Genomic DNA, 18,662 nt, shown 5'->3' with positions numbered 1-18,662 from the left:
CAAACACAAATAATCACATGAATTTACGATACCGATTGGGTTACATGAACGTCTTGAAAATCAATAAAAACACTTGCAAAATGGGCGTACCGTCCCCATGACCTAATACCACCATGATAACTTCTCAGTAGAATCAATAACCTTATGAACTTGACAATAAAACAGAACGTCTGTATTTCACACGTGCAACCGTTACTTTGCTGCAGGTAAGTAAGTGGTTAAAATTGTGAAATAAATTAGACGTTTGTTTTGTCAATAAATGTGGCAACTATGCAAAAAGAAAAATATAATGAAAAATTTGAATCTTTAGAGAAAAATCTACAAGGCGGTTATTGATTCGGGAGAATGATTATCCACTGTAAAATATTCAATACATCAATATTTGAGAGAACATATCAATATTTGAGAGAACATACAAGGTAAAATCAACATGACATAATTACCCATTCCAAGATGGCTACAGTTCCTATTGGCTGGTTACCAGAGTTAAGATGGCTGCCGTAGTTTCAAAATGGGTACTCCTAAAGAGGATTTACTTCTTATGACTAGGGGTGAGCCGAACACCCCCCTGTTCGGTTCGCACCAGAACATGCGAACAGGAAAAAAGTTCGTTCGAACATGCGAACACCGTTAAAGTCTATGGGACACGAACATGAATAATCAAAAGTGCTAATTTTAAAGGCTTATATGAAAGTTATTGTCATAAAAAGTGTTTGGGGACCTGGGTCCTGCCCCAGGGGACATGGATCAATGCCCAAAAAAGTTTTAAAAACGGCCGTTTTTTCAGGAGCAGTGATTTTAATAATGCTTAAAGTCAAACAATAAAAGTGTAATATCCCTTTAAATTTCGTACCTGGTTGGTGTCTATAGTATGCCTGTAAAGGGGCGCATGTTTCCTGTGTTTAGAACAGTCTGACAGCAAAATGACATTTTGAAGGAAAAAACTCATTTAAAACTACTCGCGGCTATTGCATTGCCGACAATACACATAGAAGTTCATTGATAAAAACGGCATGGGAATTCCCCAAAGGGGAACCCCGAACCAAAATTAAAAAAAAAAAATGACGTGGGAGTCCTCCTAAATTCCATACCAGGCCCTTCAGGTCTGGTTTGGATATTAAGGGGAACCCCGGCCAAAATTAAAAAAAAAAAAATGACGTGGGGTCCCCCCTAAATTCCATACCAGACCCTTCAGGTCTGGTATGGATTTTAAGGGGAACCCCGCGCCAAAAAAAAAAAAAAAAACGGCGTGGGGTCCCCCCAAAAATCCATACCAGACCCTTATCCGAGCACGCAACCTGGCAGGCCGCAGGAAAAGAGGGGGGGACGAGAGTGTGGCCCCCCCTCCCTCCTGAACTGTACCAGGCCACATGCCCTCAACATTGGGAGGGTGCTTTGGGGTAGCCCCCCAAAACACCTTGTCCCCATGTTGATGAGGACAAGGGCCTCATCCCCACAACCCTGGCCGGTGGTTGTGGGGGTCTGCGGGCGGGGGGCTTATCGGAATCTGGAAGCCCCCTTTAACAAGGTGACCCCCAGATCCCGGCCCCCCCCTGTGTGAAATGGTAAGGGGGTACATAAGTACCCCTACCATTTCACGAAGAAAGTGTCAAAAATGTTAAAAATGACAAGAGACAGTTTTTGACAATTCCTTTATTTAAATGCTTCTTCTTTCTTCTATCTTCCTTCATCTTCTGGTTCTTCTGGCTCTTCTGGTTCTTCCTCCGGCGTTCTCGTCCAGCATCTCCTCCGCGGCGTCTTCTGTCTTCTTCTCCTCGGGCCGCTCCGCACCCATGGCATGGGGGGGAGGCTCCCGCTCTTCTCTTCTTCTTTTCTTCTCTTCTTCTCTTCTTCATTTTCTTCTCCGGGCCGCTCCGCAATCCATGCTGGCATGGAGGGAGGCTCCCGCTGTGTGACGGCGCTCCTCGTCTGACAGTTCTTAAATAACGGGGGGGCGGGGCCACCCGGTGACCCCGCCCCCCTCTGACGCACGGTGACTTGACGGGACTTCCCTGTGGCATTCCCCGTGACGTCACAGGGAAGTCCCGTCAAGTCACCGTGCGTCAGAGGGGGCGGGGTCACCGGGTGGCCCCGCCCCCCCGTTATTTAAGAACTGTCAGACGAGGAGCGCCGTCACACAGCGGGAGCCTCCCTCCATGCCAGCATGGATTGCGGAGCGGCCCGGAGAAGAAAATGAAGAAGAGAAGAAGAGAAGAAAAGAAGAAGAGAAGAGCGGGAGCCTTCCCCCCATGCCATGGGTGCGGAGCGGCCCGAGGAGAAGAAGATAGAAGACGCCGCGGAGGAGATGCTGGACGAGAACGCCGGAGGAAGAACCAGAAGAGCCAGAAGAACCAGAAGAACCAGAAGATGAAGGAAGATAGAAGAAAGAAGAAGCATTTAAATAAAGGAATTGTCAAAAACTGTCTCTTGTCATTTTTAACATTTTTGACACTTTTTTCGTGAAATGGTAGGGGTACATAAGTACCCCCTTACCATTTCACACAGGGGGGGGGCTGGGGGTCACCTTGTTAAAGGGGGCTTCCAGATTCCGATAAGCCCCCCGCCCGCAGACCCCCACAACCACCGGCCAGGGTTGTGGGGATGAGGCCCTTGTCCTCATCAACATGGGGACAAGGTGTTTTGGGGGGCTACCCCAAAGCACCCTCCCAATGTTGAGGGCATGTGGCCTGGTACGGTTCAGGAGGGAGGGGGGGCCGCACTCTCGTCCCCCCCTCTTTTCCTGCGGCCTGCCAGGTTGCGTGCTCGGATAAGGGTCTGGTATGGATTTTTGGGGGGACCCCACGCCGTTTTTTTTTTTTTTTTGGCGCGGGGTTCCCCTTAAAATCCATACCAGACCTGAAGGGTCTGGTATGGAATTTAGGGGGAACCCCACGTCATTTTTTTTTTTAATTTTGGCCGGGGTTCCCCTTAATATCCATACCAGACCTGAAGGGCCTGGTATGGAATTTAGGGGGACTCCCACGTCATTTTTTTTTTTTAATTTTGGTTCGGGGTTCCCCTTTGGGGAATTCCCATGCCGTTTTTATCAATGAACTTCTATGTGTATTGTCGGCAATGCAATAGCCGCGGGTAGTTTTAAAAGAGTTTTTTCCTTCAAAATGTCATTTTGCTGTCAGACTGTTCTAAACACAGGAAACATGCGCCCCTTTACAGGCACACTATAGACACCCCCCAGGTACGAAATTTAAAGGGATATTACACTTTTATTGATTGACTTTAAGCATTATTAAAATCACTGCTCCTGAAAAAACGGCCGTTTTTAAAACTTTTTTTTGCATTGATCCATGTCCCCTGGGGCAGGACCCAGGTCCCCAAACACTTTTTATGACAATAACTTGCATATTAGCCTTTAAAATTAGCACTTTTGATTTCTCCCATAGACTTTTAAAGGGTGTTCCGCGGCATTCGAATTTGCCGCGAACACCCCAAATTGTTCGCTGTTCGGTGAACTTGCGAACAGCCAATGTTCGAGTCGAACATGAGTTTGACTCGAACTCGAAGCTCATCCCTACTTGTGACCTCCGAGTTCTAAGTATTAGGTGTTGAGGAATTTTCATGAATGTAAAGATATGTATTCATGCATGGTGCATGAGTGTCAGTCTGGGAGTGTGTGTGTCTCCCAGTGTCCCCCCTTCAGGGTGGATCCCTGAGCTCTCCTCCTTAGCTCGCTTCCTCCTTTTGTTGTTCCCTTTCTGCCATCTTCCTTGCCTCTAAATACCATTTCAGATAATAAGACCATAAAAATTATAATGGCTCTGCCCAAAAGGAGGTGGCTCACTTCCCATTGGGTTAGGAGACGTAATGATTAACTTCCTCTGGAAATTTAGTTCAAATAATATCACCTTCAACCACCAGGTGTCTCACACGTGTTTTGAGTCCATCCTTTTAAATTAATACATTCTATTTTCATAAGGTGTATAATGGTAAGGATAAGTATATACCTTTAAATATTCTGGTACTCGGTCTAATGTAAAATACACTCAGTATAAGTTTGATTAATCATCATTACATAACTTGGTTATATAACTGTATCTCTATAAATGTATATCTGTAAAAACTGGTCTATCTAGGAAATACACACATTGTTATATATTTCATCAATACCACATAAAAATGATTATCTATATGGATACCTGTATAACTTCTGGTATCTCCACTGAACATTTGTTTATCTTAAGTGTAGGCTACAATCTTATATGATTATAATCATGATTATATGTTTTTCCTAATACTAATTCGTTACTTAAAATACTTCTACTTATAAAATCACATTTTTATATCCATTTTCTTCATAGCAAAGTTGTTGGGTCCGCAGACGCCAACATTATAATGTCTCTGTGACCTACAATGTCATAGATAGTTTAAAATGACTTATAATAACCTTATCGATACTTTAAAATATTTTTGACTGGCACAATATTCAACTTTCTCTAACATGTCGAGATGGACCGTGAACATTCTCACTGGGTGTTTAGAAATCACTTGTTTGTCTAAACCATCCTAAAAGTTCATACAATGAGTTTTGTTAGCCAAGGTGTTAGCTATTTAAACAGTTCTTCACTCGAACACAATAAGTTAGGTTATCTCTATGCGAGAAAAGTCTATATAACCTTGTGTCCTGTGGCAGCTTTTGTTTATTCCCCATACTATGTAAATATCTCCTTGTTTTGTGACGAGGGCAGCCTTTGTTCCAACAGTTTCCTTTACAATACATGCTTGTAAAAGTCTTCAATATTTGAAGTAGAGAAGGGCTTGTTCAAACATGACAACGTCCATTTTGTCCTAAAGGTCAAAAAGGCAACAGTTCATCTGCTTTTTGAGGCCTAAGCATCTCTCATGTTTCTGGAAATATAAAATATGAGTCTTCATGAATTCACAACAAATCCCCCCTTGTGAAGTGTTCAAATGCCGGGAGTCGTTTGAAAGACTTCACCACCGCCACATATTGAAGAAATATGGCTTCCTTCTAGTTTTGTAATTCTAGTTGGGGAGATGGATCCAGATCGTGGATCTATGTTTAAAGGGTGTAGACACCTTCATGTGGGTGTAATTCTTTGAAGGGAAAACACAAAATGGGTTGGTGATTGATGTGTGCATCTCAGGGCCGTCATCCGTTGGTTGGCCGGAAATGGATCACTTCGGGCACCTTTGGGTCTTGGCCGTCCTGGTAGGTTTGTCCGTGTAGACTGGCCATCAGTGGTGTTCCGGAATCCCCCATACGGTTCCTTCTCTGGATGTTTCACACACATTGGACTCTCGGTTCTGTTGACCAGCTCAAGGACATCTTAGTCCTGTAAGGGAAAATGGATTCCGTTAGAAAAGACATATATAGTCTCCTTTTTTTTTTTTACATGATCTGTGTTTGAGATCTCAGTGTTAAGCTGGTATCCTGGGCTTCCCCAGAGCCCCTTTTTTTTTCCATTGTGTCATCAGTCCTTTAACTAAACACTCTGGATAGCAGGACAATGTATGAAACATTTGCTATGGGAGACCAAGCTCCAGGGCTTATTAACATGAGGACATTTCTTTAGAGCTGTGGATACCAGACATGAATGACTGACATTCTTCAGAATCTTTTTTTTTTTTTAGCTTACTTGTAGCGGTTCTGGAATAATAATTAAAACATTTAAGTTTGACATGTGACACTTATTGTCAGTACTAAGATATTTGACATTATAGTCAACCTTCTACTTGTGAGGAATAAAACAAATAAAATCTCCCCCCTTTGGGGTGTCAATACAATTCGTTTGAGGCAATCAAACTACCTTATGCGGGTGACTCCTCATCTGTCTTTAGGATTCGGTCTTCCTCTGGAATCACCGTCTTAGGCGACTTCTTGAAATTAGGCTGTTTGGAGTGACCTGTGTATGTCAGAGGAATGAAGTGACCACTGAAAAATAGGAGAATAATTAATATCTAACAACCACCATCCCCCGGTAGGGATTTCTGGATCCTCATTACTGTGACCTGGGAAAAAACATGGTGTTAGAGCCTCTGTCTCCTGTACCTTTTATTCAGTGCATTCCTCTGATTTATTTTAACATGGGCACTTCAAAGGCTCTGTGGCCCTTGGCTGGCCACAGGATTTGCCCCTTGAAGAATGCTATTCACGTTCCGTACAGCAATAAAACCGTGTAACATATTCATAATTTGAACGATTTTGGATTTTGCATTGCTTACAGGTTGATCAGAATTGGGTCGTGGAACCCGGTTTCTGTACTTTCTAGGGGCTACTGGCTCAGTTTGATCAGACATATCCCCATCAGAGCCACTGTCTTCATTCTGGGATAGTTGTCTGGGCCTTAGTTGCTCCCTATTTTTCCGGGGATTTTGGGGTGTCCTACCCTGTGATTGCTCCCTATTTACCTGTGTAGGCCCCCGGGGCCAATTACACTGGTGAGGGTGTCTACCCTTAGGTTTAAATCTGACCCGTGGGAGATACACCCTATAGTTTCTTTCAAACTTTGGGCCAGGATCCCATGGGTGATACTCCCGAGGTGGTCTTTGCTCCTCCCTTCTATTTGGTGGGGTATCTGGTCTCCTGCTGGGGAAACTCTTTGGCACGTCTCCTCTGACTATGTCAGCATATGTCTCCTCCTGAAGCTCAACATGTAATGATTTAGGAGATACATGAATTTCATCCGCAAATTTATTCGAGGGTTCAGGCCCCCCTTTGTTTTCACCAGTCTGTTGGATAGAATACAAATTGTTACTCTCTTTTACCAACGACTCCGATGAAACCCCCTTTGTAATCTTTTGCTAAACTCACTTTTATGTAGTTAGGTAGGGCTTCGAAAAATGTGGAATTAAACTCAGGGTGGTTGTGATCTGGCTCCTTTTCTGCTACGTGGGAAGCATTTTTGAACACAGCCAGATTTTCGTTGGGGCTTTGATTACTGTTACATCTGAGGTTGGGTATAGCCGCTGTAGCCGCGGTAACATTTTCATATGGGCCAAATTTTAGATGACAGCGGTGTTTAATTTCTTGCCATGAAGCACCATACAGACCTTTTAAAGATTCGCAGAATCTACGGTGTTTGGTTTCAAATACCCACGGCAAGAAATTAATCCTAGACTGGTCATCATCTAGGCCTAAAACTGATAGGGTATTTTCATAGGTCTCGATGTGGTCAATAACGCACATGGATCCCTCTTCCTTAAAGACTGGGACAGCATCATTTACAAATTTTATTATTTCTGCTGTGTCTTGGTTAGGGGTGTCTGTCTTTTTCTCTGATCCCAAAGAAAACTGGTTAGATCCCCTTTCATGTGGTGGTTCACTTTTTACCCCCCTTTGCTCTACAGATGGCTTGGGGTAGGATATTGGTTCTTTTTCTGATTCCTCCTCAGTGTCTGACTCCCAACTTTCATATTCAGAATCAGATTCAGAGTCAGATTCTGAAGTACTGTCAGACTCGTCACTAAAGACTGGGACAGCATCATTTACAAATTTTATTATTTCTGCTGTGTCTTGGTTAGGGGTGTCTGTCTTTTTCTCTGATCCCAAAGAAAACTGGTTAGATCCCCTTTCATGTGGTGGTTCACTTTTTACCCCCCTTTGTTCTACAGATGGCTTGGGGTAGGATATTGATTCTTTTTCTGATTCCTCCTCATCGTCTGACTCCCAACTTTCATATTCAGAATCAGATTCAGAGTCAGATTCTGAAGTACTGTCAGACTCGTCACTAAAGACTGGGATAGCATCATTTACAAATGTTATTATTTCTGCTGTGTCTTGGTTAGGGGTGTCTGTCTTTTTCTCTGATCCCAAAGAAAACTGGTTAGATCCCCTTTCGTGTGGTGCTTCACTTTTTACCCCCCTTTGCTCTACAGATGGCTTGGGGTAGGATATTGATTCTTTTTCTGATTCCTCCTCATCGTCTGACTCCCAACCTTCAGATTCAGAATCAGAGTCAGAATCAGATTCAGAGTCAGATTCTGAAGTACTGTCAAACTCGTCCCTTTCAGGGATGCGTATCTGAGTATTACCCTGGGGCATAAACTTCATTTGTTCTATTAATTTTTCTAATTGCCTAATTAGGGATTCCTGCCAACTTCCTGAATTTCCACTGCCTATTACTCGGCAACTTCCTAAATTTCCACTGCCTATTACTCGGCAATTTTCATCAGGAGACTCGTTTTCCTGCAGAAAGCTCTCCCTCTGCTCTATTAATTGTTCCCACTTTTTACTTATTTGGTGAAGTCCGTCCATAATTATTTTAGCGTCTTTTTCTGATTGTTCAAATTTATCTAGAAAATCTAAGATATCATTCCTCTGTTGGGTACTTTGATATTTAAACTCATTATGAAGATACATCAGGATAAGGCATAATTCCACAAGAAGGCGATCACACCTTTTTATTCCCTTTACCTCAGGGAATCTGTCTGTGAGTCCACGGATTTGCCATCCTACAGTCCACATGCCCTTTTTTAAATTATTGGCGTGGTTTCTAAGGCCTTTAACAAATACTTTTAGATCAGACTCATTAGACAAACTTTTTCCGGCTTGATCCGCCGTTTCCATTTTATAAATTATTTCCAACATTTCCTGTACCTGTATCAATTCTTCCTGAGTGCTCATACTACCACTAAGGGCTGACTCTTGATAATCCCCATCAACATAAAATTCACTTTGACCAGACATTTTGGCATAAAAATAAAAAAAAATTTTTTAATTAATAATTAATAATTTCATGCAAAATATTATGTATGTCACCACTATAACTATGATTGATCTTGTACAAAACATCGACGTTATCTCAGCAGTGCCTCCATTATGTCGTGAATATTCAGTCAGAATAAGTTGTGCCTTTTTAAGGACAGGTTTCCCGCACAATAATTATCCTTGAGTAATTTTTAACGAAGATATTTTTAAGATACAAAATCAATATGACACAGTCTATGCTTGTGAAACTTATTCACGGAGACGTGTGGTCATACGAAATAGAAATTTATTGGTAAACAAACACAAATAATCACATGAATTTACGATACCGATTGGGTTACATGAACGTCTTGAAAATCAATAAAAACACTTGCAAAATGGGCGTACCGTCCCTATGACCTAATACCACCATGATAACTTCTCAGTAGAATCAATAACCTTATGAACTTGACAATAAAACAGAACGTCTGTATTTCACACGTGCAACCCTTACTTTGCTGCAGGTAAGTAAGTGGTTAAAATTGTGAAATAAATTAGATGTTTGTTTTGTCAATAAATGTGGCAACTATGCAAAAAGAAAAATATAATGAAAAATTTGAATCTTTAGAGAAAAATCTACAAGGCGGTTATTGATTCGGGAGAATGATTATCCACTGTAAAATATTCAATACATCAATATTTGAGAGAACATATCAATATTTGAGAGAACATACAAGGTAAAATCAACATGACATAATTACCCATTCCAAGATGGCTACAGTTCCTATTGGCTGGTTACCAGAGTTAAGATGGCTGCCGCAGTTTCAAAATGGATACTCCTAAAGAGGATTTACTTCTTGTGACCTCCGAGTTCTAAGTATTAGGTGTTGAGGAATTTTCATGAATGTAAAGATATGTATTCATGCATGGTGCATGAGTGTCAGTCTGGGAGTGTATTGTCTCCCAGTGTCCCCCCTTCAGGGTGGATCCCTGAGCTCTCCCCCTGAGCTCCCTTCCTCCTTTCGTTGTTCCCTTCCTGCCATCTTCCTTGCCTCTAATTACCATTTCAGATAATAAGACCATAAAAATTATAATGGCTCTGCCCAAAAGGAGGTGGCTCACTTCCCATTGGGTTAGGAGACGTAATGATTAACTTCCTCTGGAAATTTAGTGAGTTCAAATAATACCACCTTCAGCCACCAGGTGTCTCACACGTGTTTTGAGTCCATCCTTTAATTAATTAATACATTCTATTTTCATAAGGTGTATAATGGTAAGGATAAGTATATACCTTTAAATATTCTGGTACTCGGTCTAATGTAAAATACACTCAGTATAAGTTTGATTAATCATCATTACATAACTTGGTTATATAATTGTATCTCTATAAATGTATATCTGTAAAAACTGGTCTATCTAGGAAATACACACATTGTTATATATTTCATCAATACCACATAAAAATGATTATCTATATGAATACCTGTATAACTTCTGGTATCTCCACTGAACATTTGTTTATCTTAAGTGTAGGCTACAATCTTATATGATTATAATCATGATTATATGTTTTTCCTAATACTAATTCGTTACTTAAAATACTTCTACTTATAAAATCACATTTTTATATCCATTTTCTTCATAGCAAAGTTGTTGGGTCCGCAGACGCCAACATTATAATGTCTCTGTGACCTACAATGTCATAGATAGTTTAAAATGACTTATAATAACCTTATCGATACTTTAAAATATTTTTGACTGGCACAATATTCAACTTTCTCTAACGTGTTGAGATGGACCGTGAACATTCTCACTGGGTGTTTAGAAATGACTTGTTTGTCTAAACCATCCTAAAAGTTCATACAATGAGCTTTGTTAGCCAAGGTGTTAGCTATTTAAACAGTTCTTCACTCGAACACAATAAGTTAGGTTATCTCTATGCGAGAAAAGTCTATATAACCTTGTGTCCTGTGGCAGCTTTTGTTTATTCCCCATACTATGTAAATATCTCCTTGTTTTGTGACGAGGGCAGCCATTGTTCCAACAGTTTCCTTTACAATACATGCTTCTAAAAGTCTTCAATATTTGAAGAAGTAGAGAAGGGCTTGTTCAAACATGAGAACGTCCATTTTGTCCTAAAGGTCAAAAAGGCAACAGTTCATCTGCTGTTTGAGGCCTAAGCATCTCTCATGTTTCTGCCAGGAAATATAAAATATGTTTCTTCATGAATTCACAACAACCCCTTCACTGCCAGTGACAATTTACAGTAATCAGTGCATTTTTAATCGCTGTATTAATGCCCATGGTCCCAAAAATGTGTCAAAATTGTCCGACGTGTCCGCCACAATGTCGCAGTCAAGATAAAAATCACTGATCGCCGCCATTACTAGTTAAAAAAAAAAATTATTAATAAAAATGCCATAAAACTATCCCCTATTTTGTAGACTCTATAACTTTTGCGCAAACCAATCAATATACACTTATTGCGATTTTTTTTTTACCAAAAATATGTAGAAGAATACGTATCTGCCTAAACTGAGGAAAAAAAAAATTTTTATAGATTTTTTGGGGATATTTATTTTAGCAAAAAGTAAAAAATAATGCGTTTTTTCAAAATTGTCGCTCTTTTTTTGTTTATCGCACAAAAAATAAAAACCGCAGAGGTGATCAAATACCACCACAAGAAAGCTCTATTTGTGGGAAAGAAAGGACGCCAATTTTGTTTGGGAGCCACGTCGCACGACGACCGTGCAATTGTCAGTTAAAGCGACGCAGTGCCGAATCGCAAAAAGTGCTCTGGTCTTTGGCCAGCCAAATGATTTTTGATGATAACCAGGGCTCTTCTTGGTTAAGGAAAATACAACAAAAGTAGAAACTGGGCTATTTCTTATTAGATTGCGATGATGGTTGAATAACTATGATATCGTTTAAAGATAATATAAACTCGGAATATTAATAACAGTAATTTGTACTTGCCAAGAGAATGGCAGGGGTAAAATAGAGGTTGTGTTATATAGATGAGATATATGCAGGGGATTGATTCAGCTCTCAAGTGGTACCCATTTAATGTTCAACTCCAGGATCTAGACAAAATCTACGCTTGTAGTGTAGGGGTGAATGAGTAAGATGGAATGCTTACCCCATTGCTTGCTTCATCAGGGTCCCTCCTGAGGTCCCACTAATCCTTCTAAGCCTCCTCTCTAATGCTTTCTTGGCCATGGTCGGACTTCTGCCTCCTTCATGTACAATACAAGGTTAATAGCCCTTTATTGTACGTGATGACTCTGAGGGACCTCCCCCAGCCCTGAGTACAAGAGGAAGAAGAGCCCCAGAGCTGAGCAAAGCAGGGGTAAGAAAAGTAATACATCCTCTGCAGCCCCCCCCAAACCTAATGAGTGTAACACCCTCTTAGATAGGTAGGTTGTTACATTTGTGTGTTTACATTTTGTTTTTGGCTCCTCTGCAATCAGTGGAGCAGTTTGTGATTGCTTTGGGTTGTTCTGGACTTCACTGGATGCAGTTTTGATTAGTTCCCCATTTCTTCTGGTGGATTCTAGAATGTAGTGGGCAGGAAAAGGCAAATTGGCAGCCTGAATATTTACGTTATCTCAGCCAATTCCTCTGGGAGGGTGCCTACTAGATGGCTGGGGAGTACATAAATAGTCTGGGGTCTGGGGCAGCCCTGTTCTTTTCCAGGAGGAGAAGTTCCCAGCCTGAAGGGCTGCTGTCCTTCTAGGCATCACAGCTGATTTTCTACCTGTCCTTATCGGGGTCCCAGCTATGCCAGAGCTGGGGGACCTATTTTATCAAGAATCTCTGGAACTAATCAAGGGATTTGACCTGGAGTCTGGTCTGGAGGGCTTGTGGGTGTATGTCTGGCTGATATTGGAAGGAGGCATCCAAGTATCCAAGGACATTGAGAGTACAGACTCGAGTCTAGGATCCTGGTGACTGTTTGCTGTTACTATCCCTTGTGCATCGGTGCTAATTCTTGCTTAACTAGGGCAATCCTTATAGTATCTCAGAGTTGCTCATTGCCTTAGCTGCAACTGGGGACTGGGCTAAGAAGCTTTGACAAAGTTGAGAATGTCCTCTTATTGCTGAACAGTGTTACTGGAGTATCCCACAGCTCCCTTTGCCCCATTCAATTTTTTTCAACAACAAATCTCAAAAAGACAAACCCCTAGACTGTTCACTGAGCCAGAAAAAGTGATTGTTGCTGTGTACCTGGCTGCTGTTTCACTAACCTGGGAAAAGAACCTGGGGCTAATCAGCAGGCCCTTTTGGAGGTGAGCACTACATGTGGGGGCCCGTCTGGGATTTCTCTTTAGTGCAGTGTTTCTCAACCTTTTTCCAGTCGGGGCACCCTTAAAAAGTATTTTTAGTCTTGAGGCACCCCAGTCCAAGGCTTAGTTCACAATACTGTGTGTCGCGGAACATGCGCAAAATCGCACTCGTTCCTGACACACAGACAAATGCTCTGCTCTTTAGGGGTGCCATTAAATCTTAATGGTACCTTACACATTGGAAAATGTGGGGTGCTTTTGGTGCGGTGCAATTTAAAAAAAAAAAGGTCGGGGATTTCCTTCCCTGAATTTTTGTGGTTAGGGAAGCCCATTAAAATGAATGGGCTGCACTACACGCAGCACGCAGCAACACAGATGTGAACCAAGGGCTTGTTCACATGTTGGGTTGGAGGGGTGGTAAAAGCACATGCTTAAGCTGTTTTTACCACTCCCAAATTCTTCCCCTTTAGCTGCAGAGACAACAACTGGGGGTGTACACATGTGGCTGCAACTGGAGGTATACCCAGGGTAAATGGGGCTGAACTGCAACTACCCTGCAACTGTGTACATTGCACGGTTGCGGTGTAGTGATGCTGCATTAAAACAGGTGGTGAGGAGGCAACATAATGCCTCTTTACCGCCTGTCAAATGCCTCTGAAAAGCGATCTGTGCATAGGTTGCTTTTCAGAGGAGAAGCAGTCCTTGCTGCTATCACAAACAAGACCTACAAAAGCAGTTCTGATGGTACAGGAATGGGGGGGGGGTGTCAGGATTAAAAGTAACATACGCACACACACATATACAGACACATACACGTGCACACACGCATACAGACACATACATACAGACACTTGTACATACGCACATGCAGACACACATACAGACACATGCACACACACACACACACAGACACATGCACAAACGCATACAGACACATGCACACACACATGTACAAACACACATACAGACACACACACATACAGACAGACACATGCACACACACACATACAGACACATGCACACACACACACATACATGCACACACACATGTACAAACACACACACACATAGAGACACATGCGCACACACACACACATACAGACACATGCACACACACACACACACGTACAAACACACATACAGACAGACACTCACATGCTCACGCACATACACACACATGCACACACACATACCAGACACATGCACACACACATACAGACACATGCACACATACAGACACATGCACACACACACATGTACAAAGACACATACAGACACATGTACACATGCACACACACACAGACACATGTAAAAAGCCCTTTTAAAACGAATCTAGCTTCTAGCACAGTACCTTTCCAGTTTCCTCATTCAGCCAGGTACTGCACTGTAGGGGGAAGCAGAGAGCACAGCACACTCCCCTGCTCTTTACTTTCACTTTGCTGAGGCTGACAGAGCTTCTCACATTGCCGATGTACAGTTCGGCAGGGGATCGGGAGATCGGGAGATCAGGCTCATCTGACAGCCCTTCTCTCCCCTGATCCCGCGGCACACCTGAGAACCTCTGACGGCACACCAGTGTGCCGCGGCACACTGGTTGAGAAAGGCTGCTTTAGTGTATGCAGCCGTTGCTATCAGCAACCAATGAGAGGATTGGAGTTTGGCATGTTCTGTGGACGGTCTAGTGTATGTGGATACAGAAGAGGATTGATGCAATAGTGTGTTATAGGGGCAAGGTTATTCTGTTAGATAGAACCACTGCCAGGCGGGTGCATTTTCTAGTGGACTGTAAAGAGTTTGGGTGGGTGGAGCGAGAGAGGCTCTGGCATCAAAGAGACTGGAGGTGGAGTTCAGAGCTGCAGAGGTAGAGTGCAGACGTGGGAGAAGGAGCGTTCAGCATGTGGGCAACACGTGAGAGCACCAAGATGGCGGCACACATCTGATTTTTTGGTTACCAGATCGTGACAACTACCCAGAGTGATACTGCTCGGAGGTATCCAGACTGGCTGGCAGTGCTGCAGGAGGAGTTGCTCACTGATACAGGAGTGCACTTGGCACACAAAGAGTGCTTGGCCCTATGTACCACAAAGGGGTCTGAGCACATTGCAATAGCCTGCGGGCAGTGCAGGTAGGTAACCGCTAAAATAGAGGCATGGAATTGCTGTGATCACTGTGGAGAAGCACTGCTAGATCTACCACCAAATGTACTAAGAGTTAATTGGGACAGCAGTTTCTGCACTGAAATGGCAGAACTGTCTGGAAAAGCTGCAGCAGGGCAAGAGGCTGTCAGCAAATCTATCAGCGCTTAGCGCGGGTAAGGCCGAGTTGTCTTTAGGGCCAGGACAGAAGACAGCCAGCTATACCTCTGGTCAGGGGCATAGATTTGCTCTAGGGAAGGAGACACAACATCTAGCACTATATGGGAGAAGCCCATATAGAGATAGAGCACCTGGGAAGCCAGATGCTGCGATGGCACCAGGTGAGCCTCAGGAGAAAAAGAATGAGAAGGGGACAGACCTGGGGTCACCCAAGTTTGGGGATGGATTTGAATTGCTAGAGGAGGAGGATTGGGATCCCTCAGGAGAGTCTGAACAGGAATGGGACGAGGGGGTGCCCTAACTGAAGAGTGTCCAGTACCAAAAGTGACTGAAAGGGTGATTGACCCTGAGTCTGCAGAGGAAAAAGGAATCAGTTACACTACTGGAGTGTGCCCCAGGGCTACAGTTAGAAACGTGTAGCCAGGAGCTGGCTAATATTGCCTGCTTGTCAGGAGACACTCTGCAGCATTGCTGCAGTAAGACTGCTTCCCACTAGTGCTCAGCTAAAACTCTATGTTAACACATCTTGCCAGCATAGTGATCAACACCAGGGAGAAAAGTAAAGCATCTTGGGAGCTGTAGTCCCAGGACTCAGGTTTCACACTCAGGCTGGACTGTAATAGACTACAAATACTAGCCGCCTGGAGTAGGAGAGGGGAATGCTGGGAGAGGTAATATAAAGCTTGTGCTGGGCTGTGATCGTGCTCTTGGGACCCCGGCCTGGATCTGCAAGCAAGTGACTCAGGCAAGTGTCAGAATGTGCTGTAGTAAAGTAAGTGAAATGTAGCGCTAAGAAAAGATAACACAGTGAAGTGAAAAAAACTCTAGTATACATCTAATATAGTGATGAAGTCCATCATTGTGGGATAAATGATGTGAAAATAAGTTTCATAAAATGAATCCAGTCCTAAAAAGGAAAATGGGATGGGAGTCCACAACTATGAAGTGATAATCTTCAAACAAGTAGAATGAGATGGCTGAAATAGGAAACATCCAGGATGGTGAGTCCCCGCTAAGTATATGAGATTAAACACTTTTACTGGAACCGGTGGACCCGGATGTCAGCGACACCGACTCATAAAGGCATGGATATCCAAAGTATAAAAAATTAGGTGATTGTCGCTACCCTATAGCCACTGAGTAAATACCAAAAGGGTATGAAAAATATGCAGGTGCTAAGCTTATGAACCAACTGGGCGGCACAGTGGTGTAGTGGGTAGCAGTCTCACCTAGCAGTAAAAAGCATCGCTGGTTCAAATCCCAACCACGACACTACCTGCCTGGAGTTTGCATGTTCTCCCTGTGCCTGCGTGGGTATCCTCCGGTTTCCTCCCACACTCCAAAGACATGCTGGTAGGTTAATTGGCTTCAGTCCAAAAATTGGCCCTAGTATATGAATATGAGTTGTGGACCTTGGATTGTGGGCTCCTTGAGGGTAGGGACTGATGTGAGTGTGTACTCACTCAGGTTGGACTGGTGTCTTTATTCAACCTTACTAATTGTATATATATATGTGTCCCACTAGTGGGTGTGGTAACAAGGTGGGCATGTGATAAGTGTATCAAATCATAACTGAAATAATCAAACAATGAGTGACAACAAAAAAAAATATAATGATAAGTAGCATATATAAAGTGAGTATGTGTAAATGTGTAACTAGGTAAGGCTGGGAAAGGCACTCAGGTAATTAATAATAAGGCACACATACTTCCTTAATCAACCAACCTTATACCCAGCCTCAATTCCTAATTGTATCAACGTATGAATTTAAGTTGCACAATTTTGTATCTTGATTAGTTACAGGCACTTATGCACATACTAGCCACTATTATAATGTTACATTTTTACATAGTAGGTGAGGTCGAAAAAAGACACGTCCAACCTATGTGCAATGTGAATAAATATCTATGAAATATCTTTGTTTTAAAACATTTATTTGATCATTTGCACGTTTTGGATATACTTCACTCTGGGCGATTCATTTTAGTGAATAACATTTCACTTTGGCACATGCATCATTTGTTTTTTATAATTTGTGAAATATCCTTTATTTATTGATTAAGTATACTTCCATCACTCTAATAGGGCGTACACACGGTCGGACTTTGTTCGGACCTTCCCGACAACAAAATCCTAGGATTTTTTCCGACGGATGTTGGCTCAAACTTGTTTTGCCTACACACGGTCGCACAAAGTTGTCGGAATTTCCGATCGCCAACCACGCGGTCACGTACACCACGTACGACGAGACTAGAAAAGGCCGGTTCAGAACCAAGCGCGGCACCCTTTGGGCTCCTTTTGCTAATCTCGTGTTAGTAAAAGTTTGGTGAGAGACGATTCGCGCTTTTTCAGACTCGTGGCTTTCAGATCGTTTTCTGCCGTTCAGTTTGTGCTTGTGGGTTTGTATCTGCTCTTCAGTGCGTGCAGTCAGTTCGTATCAGAGTTTCCTGTGTGATCTTGCCTGCTCGTTGCTGTTTTTCAGGTCGCTCTTCACAGGCCTTGCTGTTCTTCAGTGCGTTCTGTTACTACGTTCTGAGTAGCCGACCGTTTTCTAGCCATGTTTCGTATGCGTACTCCTCGTAGAGTTCGTGCTGTGCGGGGGCTTGGTGTTGGGGTCCTGACCTTGACATAAGTCCAGTCCATGAACAGGGTGGGGAGGAGTTCATGGACCAAGAATTGGTTGCTTCAGCGTGACCAGTTCTCTCATATGCCTTTGCTCCGTGAGATCCGTGAGAATAATCCTGATGATTTCAGGAACTTTCTCAGGATGACGGACCCCGTGTTTCACCGTTTGTTGGCTTCGCTGACCCCCTATATCAGCAGGCAGGATACCTGCATGAGGCAAGCCATCACTCCGGAGCAGAGGTTGGTCGCTACCTTGCAGTATTTGGCCACAGGGAGAAGTCTGCAGGACTTAAAGTTCTCGACAGGCATCTCCCCCCAGGCTCTGGGGATCATTATCCCAGAGACCTGTTCTGCCATCATACAGGTCCTGCAGAAGGAATATATGAAGGTAAGATTTTTATCCTTTTATATCACATTTTATTGTATTGAATGTTTGATAATATATTTTATTTCTCTCCTCATTCCCTAATTACCATGATTGTAATATGCTGTGAATGTCCCCTTTGTCCTCATGCATGCTGGATTTTTATGTAATTATTATTTTCGGTCCTTCATACATATTTGCCCTTCACTAACCTCCCCAGCATGGTGTCTCCTGCCCTATATTCACCTCATGTAGTCACTTAACAATGTATTTTATCAGCTCCATAGTAGTGCTTTACCCCAAGCACCCCCTAAAATGTTTGGTAATGTTATTTTTGATTTAAATTCAGGCAGAGTGGCAGAGGCTTTTTTTTGTGGTGTCCCCAAATAATTTTTAGTAACCCTCCC

The 18,662-nt window shown here is 42.8% G+C and overlaps 1 protein-coding gene across 1 annotated transcript; it reads right to left on the bottom strand.

Moving 5' to 3' along the window:
- Positions 1-3,360: 3,360 nt before the first annotated feature.
- On the bottom strand, positions 3,361-15,416 carry LOC141148448 (uncharacterized). Its single transcript, XM_073635942.1, has 2 exons — positions 5,787-15,416; positions 3,361-5,312 (listed from the first exon to the last, which is right to left on the bottom strand). The coding sequence occupies exon 1, from the start codon at positions 8,663-8,665 to the stop codon at positions 6,731-6,733; it is 1,935 nt and encodes a 644-aa protein (XP_073492043.1). The 5' UTR covers positions 8,666-15,416; the 3' UTR covers positions 3,361-5,312; positions 5,787-6,730.
- Between the last annotated feature and the right edge of the window lie 3,246 nt (positions 15,417-18,662).

This window comes from Aquarana catesbeiana, linkage group LG06 (assembly GCF_042186555.1).
Source record: "Aquarana catesbeiana isolate 2022-GZ linkage group LG06, ASM4218655v1, whole genome shotgun sequence".
NCBI classification, from domain to species: Eukaryota; Metazoa; Chordata; class Amphibia; order Anura; family Ranidae; genus Aquarana; species Aquarana catesbeiana.
This window is presented reverse-complemented; position numbering and strand designations above follow the sequence as displayed.

Bases quoted from the DNA above. Each gene is read 5' to 3' on its own strand.
- LOC141148448 (XM_073635942.1), bottom strand. From the start codon at position 8,665: ATGTCTGGTCAAAGTGAATTTTATGTTGATGGGGATTATCAAGAGTCA.